Source organism: Acinonyx jubatus, chromosome C2 (genome assembly GCF_027475565.1).
Source record: "Acinonyx jubatus isolate Ajub_Pintada_27869175 chromosome C2, VMU_Ajub_asm_v1.0, whole genome shotgun sequence".
NCBI lineage: Eukaryota > Metazoa > Chordata > Mammalia > Carnivora > Felidae > Acinonyx > Acinonyx jubatus.
Window position 1 is genome coordinate 98,313,640 of NC_069384.1, and position 14,401 is coordinate 98,328,040.

The 14,401-nt window shown below is 35.5% G+C and overlaps 1 protein-coding gene across 5 annotated transcripts in view; it reads left to right on the forward strand.

Annotated features, from left to right (window-relative positions):
* The first annotated feature begins 4,883 nt into the window (after positions 1–4,883).
* BCHE (butyrylcholinesterase) overlaps positions 4,884–14,401 on the forward strand; it is an 86,607-nt gene continuing 77,089 nt past the window's right edge. For 2 of the 5 annotated variants that reach the window (XR_008297840.1, XM_053221238.1), the window contains exons 1-3: positions 4,892–5,036; positions 10,258–10,399; positions 11,030–12,554. Coding sequence is in view for 4 of the 5 variants with exons in the window: in XM_053221238.1 (XP_053077213.1) it covers positions 10,339–10,399; positions 11,030–12,554 (1,586 nt within the window). In the remaining variant the exon portion in view is untranslated. Of the gene's footprint in view, positions 5,037–10,257; positions 10,400–11,029; positions 12,555–14,401 lie in introns of those variants that run through there. The other 3 variants (XM_053221241.1, XM_053221239.1, XM_053221240.1) reach the window with 3 other exon arrangements.

Genomic DNA, 14,401 nt, shown 5'->3' on the forward strand with positions numbered 1-14,401 from the left:
TTAGGTTTCAATACTTTTACTAATTGGGTAAAGACCCTCCCCTTCAAGACAGAAAAGGCACAAAAAGTAATAAAAATCCTGCTTTATAAAATAATACCCAGGTTTGGCTTACCTAAAAATTTACCAATTAATAATGGTAAATAGCTGCCTCGACTCTTTCTCTAGGAGAACGCCTTGCTCTTGGAAAAGTTTTACACCTCAAAATAAAGCAAACTGTCAGCCCATACTCAGGAAATCTCTAAATAACACCTCACAAGCATTAGATGCTTTAATTTTCTTTTAATTAAGTTAGGACCAAACTCTTAAAAATAGAACCACCATTAATTACTTACTGCTCCTGCTTCTCCATCACCTGGGTTATGAGAGATTCCCTGACATATGTTTACATAGCCAAGGTCTCTCCTAGATTGTTGGACAGGTTTGGAAACTATATACATTATCTTAAGATGCCATCTTGTTGGTCAATATAATCTTTACTTTGTTTTTCTCTTTGTGTCTCCTAACGTTTATGCTCTCTTATGCCTGCCAGCCTTCCTATAAAACCATACTGTGGGCCACTTGACTGACCCTTGGGAAGACTCTAACTGCTATACCCTACACCGCCCCTTATCAGCTTGCAGAAGCCAGAGCAGTCATCTCCCTTTTTCCTAACAGCAGTTACAGGCCCTATTTCAGGGGAGAAATACATAGGGAAAGGGTTAACATTAGGCAGGGAGAGATAAGGGACCTTCAGGGAGGCAGACTGCAACTGCAGGTGGGAGGCTAAAGCAGACGGGGTTCTCCCCTTATAAAATCCTTTATGGGCACCAAGGGCATAAGGCAGGGGGATCTAAGTGAGACAGGCAATCTAACCCTAAGACAACAGATGCGGGCCCTTGGCTTTACCTTAACCACCTTACACCACTGAGTCAGGGAGCGATAACATATGAATCTGACCACAGACACTCACCCCTTTAAACCAGGAGATGCAATATGGATAAAGGAGTGAAATAACCAAACCCTAAAACCCCTCTGGAGGGGCCCATTCACTGCCATTTTGTCCACCCCTACTGCAGTAAAGGTGGCCAAAGTGGGTCCCTGGATTCACTACAGCAGAGTGAAGCTGCCCTCTCGAAACTGGGAGTGTATTCCTGATTCATCAACGCTGTGCAAGCTGACCATAGGAAGAAGCGATCTGCAACTCCCCAGGCTCCAACAGACTGGAGTCCTGCTAATCTACGTATGGCAAAAGCTTGAGGAATCCACGATCTGGCGAAACGAAAGACTGTCCTTATTTTCTATATCTGTTTCCTTACTCTGATGCACTGTCACGCTTTAGTTCTCACTATTATTGTGATTCTTGCTCTACTCTTTGCCATAAGATTGGCTGAGGCTGCCTGGCCAGCTGGAAATGTGGTGAGAGGTTTCTGTTGACACTCACCTTCCTTTTGTGGAAAGGATACTTCATTGGCACTGACATGGGGCAACAATGGCCATTAGAGCCTAGAAAATTAGATCCCCACAAACCTTATAGTAAAACAAAACACCCCAGTCCTACTACTGGGGTTTGGCTTCTCAAGAGCTCAATTATTGGGAAAAACTGTCTTGAGTAGTGGGGAAAAAGTTCACTGTTGTCTCTTTTAAAAACTTAACATGCCTACGCCAAAGATTTTATAACTCAACTACCCGAAAAACCCAATTGTCGGGGGGGACCCCAGATCACCTTGAGCCAGATCCCCACCCCTTGTCTAACTTGTCTCATCTCTGAGAGGCCTGAGGCAATGTCACAGCCATCAAATGGCAGGTCCAGGTGGACTATACTAGATCTGTGGAAGGACATCCTATATAATACTTCCCTCAGTCTGGTCAGGGTCATATGTGCTGGAAACTATTCGTCCATCTTTCTTCCTCCTCCCACTTGCCAGAGGGAAATATTTGGGAGTCCAAGTGTATAGGGACAGGGAGACTCACAGGAAGCAGTGTGCCTTACAAATTGGCAATTAAAAAGATGATAAATGGCCTCCTGAGCATATAATCCAGTATTATGGCCCTGCCAACTGGGCAGAGGATGGGTCCTGGGGCTGCTGCACTCCCATTTACATGCTAAACCACATAATCAGACTGCAAGCAGTTGTAGAAATTATAACCAATGAAACTGCCAGAGCTCTTAACTTACTAGCCACGCGGCAAACCAAAGTGCACAAGGCCATCTATCAAAATCGCTTGGCCTTAGATTACCTGCTTTGCTTCTGAGGGAGGTGTTTGTGGAAAACTTAACCTGAGCAACTGCTGCCTACAGAGAGATGATGAGGGAAAAGTCACAGAGGACATCACAGATCAAATGGGAAAGGTTGCTCAAGTCCCAGTCCAGACTTGGAATGGTTGGAAACCCGGGGAGTTATTTAGAGGATGGTTTTCAACTCTCAGGGGATTCAAAACCTTCGTGGGAATTACCCTTCTAATTTGGGGAGGGTGCTTAATCTTACCCTGCTTAGCTCCCTTGATTGTACAGTCTGTCTCCAGTCTCCCTGAGGCCATGATTTAAAAAGGATGGCCATTCATGTAATAATGCTATAAAAATATAAACCTCTAAACCAAGATGATGCTCTTTGACCCAAAATAGAGGGTTTTGAGCATCAAAGGGGGGAATGTGGTAGGGTGCCCTCCCTAAGGAGAGAAAAAAGAGAGAGAAAAGAAAAAAAAATTCAAGGTAACCTGGCTATGTGCCTACTTCACAACAACCCTCATGACCTTGTAAACTGAGACTACTTAATTTTGTGTGTGTTACCATATATGGGAGACAAAGAAATAGAAAATGTATTTAAAAAACAAAAACAAAAAAAACTGTGCCACGGGATGTTCCTTCGGGGCTCAGTTCTTCTGGTATGAACCCAACTGAGCAGTGCTGACAGGAATAAAGTTGCTTCCTGGAAAGAAAAGTCTCTGTGTGAGGACTCTGCGAGATTCCTGCTACATTGTATGTTGAGCCACAATGGAAGAAACCTTCAAATAAAACAGGAGGAAGAAATGCACTGAAATAATGCATCAGATAATGTAGAATAGCTGAGAAATCAAAGAAAACAAACTAAAGGGGCAGTGGCTTAAGATGCTTCACTGAAGTGAAAATACTGAACTGAGGAAAAATTGCCAGGTTTTGTAGTCAGCTGATGCTGCTAGTCAGCCAACGCAAACATGTGTTCAAAATAAAAATCTGCTTGCAACAGATTATTTTATTGTTTGGCTTCTTGTTTACCAGATGAAAATGAAATATGTGTATCCGTGTGCTATATTTTACCTGGTGGTGAATGGATAGTAGGAGTGTGCAAAATGCTCTGCCGAATTCACTAATATCAAAAACATCCCTTGACAATTGCAGGATTTGAGAATAAGTCATGCTGGTCCAGAAAACAGTGCAAAAGAGCTGTGTTGGAGAGAGTTTTGACATTTGCATACCAAATCACATTTATTAAACCAATGAATGCTCTTTCGCCAGAATGACTACATTTTAAACAGAAATGCCATCACTTTACAAAGCATTGCTTAATTGTCAGTGTACTCCCTTTTAAAAAGCCCTCCTTCCTTTTAGATAGACCGTGTATTTTGTAACTTTTTTTGTGACTAGGTAATCATTATATAAGCTACATTCTAAATGCATTAGGGATCATTGTGATTGGGAATTTTTTATGTCATAAATACCTCCTGGGTAGCAATTTTTGCAGAAAAGATCATTTTTAAGACCAAAATTGCTGTTATCTTAGAAACGGTTACCGTGACATGACATCAGGCAAATCAAAGTTAAAATTTTGATTCCAACAACTACTAGCGGTAGGATATATAACAAGTTTCTTATCTTTGTAAGCCTTAGCTTCTTCATTGAGAAATATGACTAGTGATATTTAACTTATATATTTTTTGGACTAAAATAAAATAATTTATGTAACTGTCTATTATAATGACTGGAACAAGATAGTATGCATAACAAATGACAGCTCTTATGTTTGCATGTTTGATATTTCAGCACAATATTAAAAACAAAAATGGGTTTATCTATAAGTACATGCCTACTGATTAGTCCTCGGTGAACCCAATAGTGAGAGATTTAAAAGTTAAAACTCATTTGCAACAGATAAAGAAATAACTGCACTGAGAAAGAGGCATTCAAGTTTATTTTTTCATTTTCCTAAATATATATTTCAAGGAAGATAAAAGCCCGAAAGTTATAAATACATCCCTGGGAATTCATATTCTTCCAGCTGATAAATGTGTCTTTTTAAGAGTTTGGTGAAGATTGTTCATTGTATTTTTGTTTTGATGAGAAAATTGTTGCTTCTCATCACACTTGACTGCTTGCAGGGCCCCTGAATAGGAAATTACCAATGTTGAGATTTGTATAACTTAAAGAAAGTATCGGGGCACAGTGCTTGAAAGGACATAACTAATAGAGACATACATTCAGTTAGTATAAGTAATCTTTTGATTTGCATAGTTTTATCTACAGAGTAATTATTTTGTTTCCTATTACCTCTTTTGCACTCCTTTATAACTACATGCAAGGCACAGATTGAAGGTACAAAGAATTTCAATACCACACTTCTTCAGGACAATGTGCACGTCTTTAAATCTTAAAATAAGCACAAAAAATTCATATTCTATAAAAGAGGAAAAACACTTAAAAGTTCTGGTAGTGTTTAAAAAGGAAAACACGTGCATTTTCTGTTCAATATCAGCTTCTGTTAGTTAAAGCAGCTTCTCTTTTTTTCCCCTCACTCTGAAACTAGCGCCTGCAATTCGTAAAGAATCTAGTGATACTTTTGTAAATGAATCACTATTGCATTCGTACCATTAGCCTCTGAACAGATGTCAGAGTGTAAAGATTGGCTGCCTCTAGATCAAGTTGCTGCTGCCAACTCTCGCGAGCTTTGTCAGTAACAGTTGATTGTAATGTCAGTGCAGTCCAATTTACAGGCTGGAGCAGCAGCTGCATTCTGCATTTCCCTGAAGTATTCCATGACTTCCACTCCTTGCAAACTTTATCATCTTTTGTTGCAGTGAGTCAGGTAAGCTGCTCAGAATTTACGTGTTCGTGTAGAGATGCAACTTGCGGTGAACCTCATTCTGTAGGAGGATTGTTATCCCTTCACTTGTCTGCTGTGCCCCTTTGGTGCTCTGTGGAGGACAGTTATTGCAAATGGGACAGATGAAGCGAGCCAGCAGACACATGCATCAAATCTGCCTATTATTCAAGGAACGCAAACTGAGTCCATTTAACTGCTGAGAAAATAATGAATTTATTCAACTTTGTGTAAAGGACCGCAGCACTTGTGGAATCACTGTGATGTATGTTCTCAGGGCACTCCCTGAAGGAAATATTATTATGCTCTATTTTGCCCTTAAAAGCACGATTTAGTGAATCTCTCCTGAAAAGGGTAATAAAAGTGGTCTTTGACCTGTCTTAGTCTATTTTTTTTTCTTTTTTTCTTTTTTAAGTGGAATGAAATGAATAGTCCTCTTATTGTCTGGCTTGACAGGGTACTTTTCTTAATCAACATTTTGTCATCTGAAACTTTGCCAGTATCAAACTGGCAAAGAATGAGGTGTAAGTTTCTTGTATCTAAAAGAAAATTCTGTTTTCTAATTTCATTCACGAACTCCCCCCACCTTTGTCCTGTTTGTCCTCTTTTTTTTTTAAATATGTGCATTTAAAGTATAGCAAAATATTGGAAATTTTCTATTATTACTATTATTATGGAAACAATTAGAAATATAGATTTTCTATTCATCCTGTCGTCTGGCAAATCTACTCTTATTTTGATGATATCAGTACTTATTTAATCAGAGTATTGAACATTGAGTGTAATATGTATGAATGATAAAAGTAAACTGAAATGTGAACAAAATTATTTCATTGTTTATGATTTCCATATATAATTTCCTTTTATTTCAAGAGTAGGCCTTCCCAATCTTTATGAGTGTATAACATAGTAAAAAACTCAACCAGAAGTTTCTATCCCTAGTCTATGTAATATCTTCCATAATATAAACTATCTCATACTGATGGTAAGCTTAATTATATTTCATTTATGTAAATAGGAACTTTCTTAAGGATGAACATGAGTTTTTAAACGTCTTTATACTTTAAATGAAGATCTTCAGAAATTCTCTGTGATTTTGAAATAACATTATCTTTGAATGACAAATAAAATTTCTAATTGGATTTGCTAAGTTGTTTTATTCTCCTAGATTTGTTGTTCTTTCGTTGTTTTTTGTTTTTAATGCTCTGCTTCTTTAACCTTAAGAAACTGCTTGAGATCTATTCCACATTTCAGTTTTTGAAATATAAGTTAATAATATCTTAGCAAGTCACATCTTGTTTATAAATTTAGTTTCTGCTTTGAGTCGTTTTTTGATAAAAATTAATAACATGTTTAAATTACATGTTGTCTTCATACTGATGCTTTCATGCCAAAATCTGCTTATTCTTAGAAACTGAACTGTACAGGATGTTAGAGAATTATAGTTGAATAGATGTCAACCTAAGACCAGACTCAACTTTCAAACAAGACCCAAGTTATCTCTCTAATATTAAATGTTTGATTTATTCACACAAGGAAGACTTTGTGAATATTCTTCCGAGTTGAGGAGAGATACAGATCTTAACATTTCTAATACGTAACATCGTGTCTTCTATCTGTACACATTCTTTTATTGCCTAAAAGATATCAGAAAGATCCCTGAAAGGCAGTGGTAGAGTCTATTATAAACAGACTTCCTCAATTGCCCACTTCAAATAGCCTGCAACAAAACAAGCTTTTTAGGTTTGGTATAAAGGTTTAACTGTCTTACTTTGGCCAAATACATCTTAGAGACGCTTGTTCTAGATCATATCATCTAGATGTCTCTTGCCCGACTATTTTAAGAAGCTTTATTTTTATATAGAAATACATATTATACTGTTTTTAAAAACGGAAATTACACTCAGAGAAAACTGTTAGCAATATTTGCTTGACTGTGGGTGGCCAATTATTTTGAAAATGTGTTTGATAATCAACTATGGCAAATTTATGGCAAATAAATAGCTCTTTCTATCAATCGTTTTACACCCATATCTTATAGCATAACATATTTCTTAAAATTGATGCTTTCAAAATTAAATCAAAAATCCAAAAAATGTATTTTTTGCCTTTTTTTATTTTTCAAAGTTTTACTATTCAAAGTTTAGAATATTTTCCAAAGATGGCCAGTAGATTTTGATATCCTAGAGCACTTGATATCCTTAGAATACTATAGTCTTAAATATCTTTCAGCTTTTTCCTCTTCCCACTTCCATCATTCAATTTCTTTTGCAATTCCAAACAAAAACTCCTGCCTTTCTTTCAAAAACTATGACAGTAAGTTAAATGATCTAAATTTAGATATTCAGTTGTTTTTCGTATGAAAATTTTCCCTATTCTTTATAGTAAACGTGTTATGTATTCTCAGAGTTTAAATTGTTTATTTAATGTGACATTAGCCAATTTGCACTAGAATTTATTGAAGAAAATGGTTTAATTATTAATAAAGATTTAGATATATATGGGGTGACTGGGTGGCTCAGCTGGTTAAGTGACCAACTTCGGCTCAAGTCATGATCTCACAGTCTGTGGGTTCGAACCCCACATGGGGCTCTGTGCTGACTCTTGGAGCCTGGAACCTGCTTCAGATTCTGTGCCTGTCTCTTTCTGCCCCTCCCCACCCCTCTCTATCAATAATGAATAAACATCAATTTGGTTAAAAAATAAAGATTTAGACATACAAACTAATAAAATTTTCTTAGTCTCCTTTATTTATCTTTTGATTATTTAATCATGTGATAGCATATACTAAAAATACAAATATCTCTTAGTAGTAAAACTACAGAGAAACCTGTTAGACTAGAGAATACCAGATTATGAAAATGCTTATTTAAATAAGTGCTGCGGCTAAATATAAAAATATTAGCCTACACTAACAATGAGTATGTGAGCACATCAGTATTTTTGTATTAAAGTCTAGATTTCATAATATGGTGTATAAACATTCCAACAGGTAGCATGAGAGTGAGTTGGAATTATATTGCCATTCTTGCAGTGAACACATGCTTACAATGAATTTTTTGAATGTTCCTAATTACATTATTTATAAGATGATGACTCACAGATAATGGTTGAAAAAGCAAGCTTAGTTATTATTTGGATGAATCATACTATACAACATTAACACCTATTCAGCACAAATATAAATAAAACCATATAAGAAACAGTTATGTAAATCAAGCTAAGTGGCATGGGAATGATATGACAACCTTTTAACTGTTATAGTAGATATTTTTTTTAAATAGTCAAGGAAGATTATTGCATGTATTAATTACATGCAAAAACAAAACATTTCGGTGGTATTATACTTGCTGTGCAATAAAATTAATAAACTGTACAACAAATGTTTGAAAAGTATCAGAGACCAAAAATTATTAGCATTAGGTGTTTTGTTAATAAAGGCAAAATAATATTTATATAAAAACAAGAAAAAAGCCCAGACAATCTCTGCTTCAGACTCAGAAGAACATAGCTTGAGCCAGGGAGGAATGAGGCCAACCAGAGATACTGCAATTAATCTATTGAAATGCAGCTTAAAGTAAACCCACTTGGTATCTTAATTCTTTTTTTCCTTCCCAAACAGGTTTTTCAAAAAGAAAACAAAATCCATTGCAGCATTTTGTTCTCCAAATGTCACTGAAATTTATTTAAAAGAAAGGGTTTAGAAATTATCAAAAGGAAAAAAAAAAGACTGTGGTAGTCATGCCTCTAAAACTCCTAAACTGTCAGAAATATAAAATCTCATTAGTAAGTGTCAAGTCTACAGGAAACTTTACATTATTATTACATTATCATAATAGTGTGAGATTATACTATAATATAATCATAAATAATATAAATATATCATAGTATAGAAATAATATAATAATATAGAAATAGTATTAAGATATTATATACTTCAATAATATATTTCAATGGTTTTAACACAGATTCAATTGTATCAAATTTGAGAACATAAAATAATTTCACATTTTGATTTTTTAAAACTTGATTACCATAATAATCATTATATATAGACATATATGTAAAAATATGCATATACTTAGGGACATTGAAAGAATAAGATCTACATGTATAGCTGTATAGATATAGACAGAGGCAGAGATAAAGAGATCTATAAGTACACTGAACAAAATACTGTATACAATTGATCAATTTATTTAGATCTTTTGGGGGGCTCAAGAAATACTTTTTGATCACTAGCTGCACTATTAGCAGTGGTAAATGAGGTTGATTTAAAATGTGAAAATTATAACTCTGGCACAGTTTTCAGGATGATGCCTTCTTCTCTGCCTTCTGAGATAATCTAAATTAAACACACACACACACACACACACTAATACAATTTCTCAATGCTCACATGATTAGCTTCTTAGACACATAGATTGTTTTACAATTATAATACCAAAAATAATAAAGAAAAAATTTTGCACATTTATGGACCTTTGTTATTATTGTGTGGATGGAGTCAGTGTTTGTATTTGACCGTTTTAATCAGGTCTTCTTTCAATTATATAAAGATGGTAGTTTTTTTTATTGATATGGGCATTACATTTTTGTGTCCCTCTTTGTCATTTGGAGTTTCAGAATCTGAATTTTAAATGTTATTAATTTCAAAGAAATTCGAGTGTGAATTATGAAATTTTAATAAAACTTTGATTTCCATAAGCAATCTCTTCATGTCATCAATAAATATTTTTTAAATGTCAAATATTGCTTTTTCTTCTACCTTTTCCAGTAATTTCTCAGCATTAGTTCTCTTAATTTCACTAATTTTGTCCACTATCAAAATGTAACTAATCTGATCATGTCAACATATTTATCATCACAAGTTGTTAATCAATTAACAAATAATAGATGTGCATTGAGTGATACCTGAGTGTTAAATTCCTTCAAACTATCTTCTCCCACACGATATATTATCAGCTACTGGTTCTCTCTATTGACATTGTAATTCAGGTATAGAGAAGGAATTTCTTCGTTATTCACTTTCCAGAACTTGTGTGTTATATGTCTGCAGCCTTCTCTTCCAGTTTTTCCCATAGTTCTTTATAGGGGTCACAGATGTGTTCATTTTCACAATTTTTAAGATAAATGACAACTGCTGTATTTTTGTTACTTAGTATTCTATGAACAGATTGTTCAAATTCTCTTCTGAATTGTGTAGAGGAAGAAACCATGAGGCAGAAAGGACCACAGAAGGGACCATGGAAACAGAAAAATACAATAACAGAAGTCTAAGCTGGCCATGAATAGAACAGTGCGTATTTCAGAAAATACACAAGCTTGTATTTCCTCCTCTAACCAAGGTAGAAATTATATCTGACATAAATTGACTACTACTTAATTCCACTTTTGGTGGGTCTATGTATGGTGGAGAAATATATATATATATGCCTGGGACAAACTTCCTCTTGAAAATATTAAATCTTCTAGGGTGCCCGGGTGGCTCAGTTAGTTAAGCCTCCGACTTTGGCTCAGGTCATGATCTCACGTTTCTTGAGTTCAAGCCCCACTTCAGGCCCCTGTGCTGACAGACCCGGAGACTGCTTTGGATTCTGTGTCTCCTTCTCTCTCTACCCCTCCCCCACTAGTGCTCTATTTTTCTCTGCCTCTCTCTCTCTCAAAACTAAACAAACACCAAAAACATTTAAATACTAAATCTTCTTTGCAGACACTTGATAATGAATCTTTCCAAAGTGAAATGATTTCTGCTTTTCCATTCCACTTATTTCTATTCTAAATTGAAAACTGAAATATCTCCAAGCATTTTCTGGTTTTTTTTTTTTTTGATAAAACCTTAATAGTGGTAGCAGATTTATTAGTTTTCATAATTGGTAGGGTTAATTATAACTACTGTGTTTTAATTAATTATCATAAATAAAATATAATACTTGATGCATGAGGCTTTTAAAACTCCCTAATCACCTCTCTTTCAGAAATCAATATGCAGAGCAAGGGTACAATCATAAGCATCCAATTTCTCTTGCGGTTTCTTCTGCTCTGGGTGCTCACTGGGAAGTCACACACGGAAGAAGACATCATAATTACAACCAAGAATGGAAAAGTCAGAGGGATGAACTTGCCAGTTCTTGATGGCACGGTGACAGCCTTTCTGGGAATTCCCTATGCACAGCCACCTCTTGGTAGACTTCGATTCAAAAAGCCACAATTCTTGACCAAGTGGTCCGATATTTGGAATGCCACAAAATATGCAAATTCTTGCTATCAGAATGCAGATCAAAGTTTCCCAGGCTTCCCTGGATCAGAGATGTGGAACCCAAACACTGATCTCAGTGAAGACTGTTTATACCTGAATGTGTGGATTCCAACACCTAAACCAAAAAATGCTACTGTAATGATATGGATCTATGGTGGTGGTTTTCAAACCGGAACATCATCTTTACCTGTTTATGATGGCAAGTTTCTGGCTCGGGTTGAAAGAGTTATTGTAGTTTCAATGAACTATAGGGTGGGTGCCCTAGGATTCTTAGCTTTACCAGGAAATCCTGAGGTACCAGGGAACATGGGCTTATTTGATCAACAGTTGGCACTACAGTGGGTCCAAAAAAATATAGCAGCCTTTGGTGGAAATCCTAAAAGCGTAACTCTCTTTGGAGAAAGTGCAGGGGCGGGTTCAGTTAGCCTTCATTTACTTTCTCCTAGAAGCCAGCCATTGTTTACCAGAGCCATTCTGCAAAGTGGATCCTCTAATGCCCCTTGGGCAGTAATGTCTCTGGATGAAGCCAAGAACAGAACACTGACCTTAGCTAAATTTATTGGTTGCTCTAAAGAAAATGACACAGAGATAATCAAATGCCTTCGAATCAAAGATCCCCAGGAAATTCTACTGAATGAACTATTGGTTGTCCCCTCTGATACTCTTTTATCTGTAAACTTTGGTCCAGTCGTGGATGGTGATTTTCTCACTGATATGCCAGACACACTACTCCAACTTGGACAGTTCAAAAAAACCCAGATCTTGGTGGGTGTTAATAAAGATGAAGGGACAGCATTTTTAGTATATGGTGCTCCTGGTTTCAGCAAAGATAATGACAGTATCATAACTAGAAAAGAATTTCAAGAAGGTTTAAAAATATATTTTCCAGGAGTGAGTGAATTTGGAAGGGAAGCGATTCTTTTTTATTATGTGGACTTGTTAGATGATCAGAGAGCTGAAAAGTACCGTGAGGCCTTGGATGATGTTCTTGGAGATTACAATATCATATGCCCTGCATTGGAGTTCACCACAAAATTCTCAGAATTGGGAAATAATGCCTTTTTCTACTATTTTGAACACCGATCTTCCCAACTTCCTTGGCCAGAATGGATGGGAGTGATGCATGGTTATGAAATTGAGTTTGTCTTTGGTTTGCCTCTGGAAAGAAGAGTTAACTACACAAGAGCTGAGGAAACTTTGAGCAGATCCATCATGAACTACTGGGCAAATTTTGCAAAATATGGGTAAGTGTTGATTTTTGGAATTGTTTTGATTGTGATTGCTTTTGCTTAACTCTGCTTGCTCTGTGGTGTAGACTTCATTAAAGGCACAGACATGTTTTAGTTTTTTATTCTTTTTGTACCATAAGCTAGTTTTGGTTTTTATTATGTAATGAATTTCAATTTCTTGCATCAGGGTACTTAACATAAATCATCAAATGACTTTTACAAAAAAAAAAAAAACATTTTCTGATTTCATTTCCAAAATACTGTGAAGTACTTCAGTAATATTAATATGCCAAAGTTTGTATGGAAGTGGATGTTTACCTTGAAAACTAAAGGTCTTGTCACCATACTCTTGAACCTGAAATGTATAATGTTTACAGGTTTAGGGAAGAGCAGGAATATATCTTCTCTTCATGCTTCTAAGCAGAGGTAGTGAAAAAACACATTCCTGATCAGGAAAATCAAAGGGCAAGATGGTGATGGAGTTGGCCCTCAGATTACTCCAAATACAAATGCAGAGTTTGGCATTTTATCAATTTTTCCCCTACTAGGTTTGTTCAGAGTTTTCAAGTGATCTGTATTGGACAAGGGCGTCTACAAGGGTCCCCATGTTTAGCTAAGCTGTTTTGCATTTAAGCAGTCATATAGCTAACATTAGATAACCAGACATATGACAAAAGAACCCATTTTTCCTCATCTGTTATAAATATTGTGATATTATATCCTCAAGAATCAGAAGAAAAAAATCTGTTCACATGTATTTTCTAATTTGTGTATTTCTCAAATATATAAATGCATGTGCATTGATATAAGGGTTTTTTTGTAATCCTAAAAAGAATTTTCTATATTGGGATACCTTGTATCCATGGGAAGAACAAAACAAATAGAAATTTGAGCACCTATGTTTAAAAGAAATACTTATAGATACACAAATTGATGGATGTGCTAATCCAATCTGTCATAATATCTTTTATAACTGAAAAAATGTTGATACTAGTATTATTGCATTCCGGTTTTCTTTTCCAACCTCCATTTGAAATTCATTGTACTTCATGTCACTATATATATATATATCTTTCCACAAAGGACTTGTATAATATAATTCTTCTCAAAACTTTTTAATGCTTACCCACTGTGTCTATAGCTAAAATTCTATCTTTCATTAAGAGGCTTTTATAATCTTACTGCAACCCATATTCCCCAACAATATCTGGCTTCTTGGCAGGGCAGTTATCTCATGAATGCCAAAGATTTCAAGCTTAATACACCTTAGAGCCTTGCTCTTGCTCTGCGCCCTGTTTAAAATGTCTACCTTTCTTTTTAATGACACACGTCCCACTCTTTTTTTGAAGATCCTGAGCACCCACATGTTTCACCAAGCATATCTTTAATTCTTAAAGTTATAATTGCTTTGGACCTCTTTTCACTCTCCACAGAAGTGATTGACTGTAATTTGTCTCTGTGCTATTTTTCATCATATGCTGAGCCTCCTAACCTAGACTAAACAGGCTTCTGAAAAGAGAAACTGGTTTTACTGGATGCCCATTCATTAGAGTTACTGCCATTGGTATATAACATATTTATCAAATATTTGGCTATCCAATGTTATCCAATGATTGAGCAAAAATAGGTACAGGCTAGAATGAGTAAAAAAAAAATATATATATATATATATGTATGTATATATATATATATATTAAGATTTGTGGGCTATTAATTTACCTGTAGTTGTGCAATATCTTTTGCCTTCTCAACATCAAATTTCTGCTGAAGAAGGATCATCATTACTGGAGAAGCATTAGAATTATTTCTATCTCATTTTGTTCTCTGCCTAAAGGCTATGCCCATATTAAATCATTTTAATA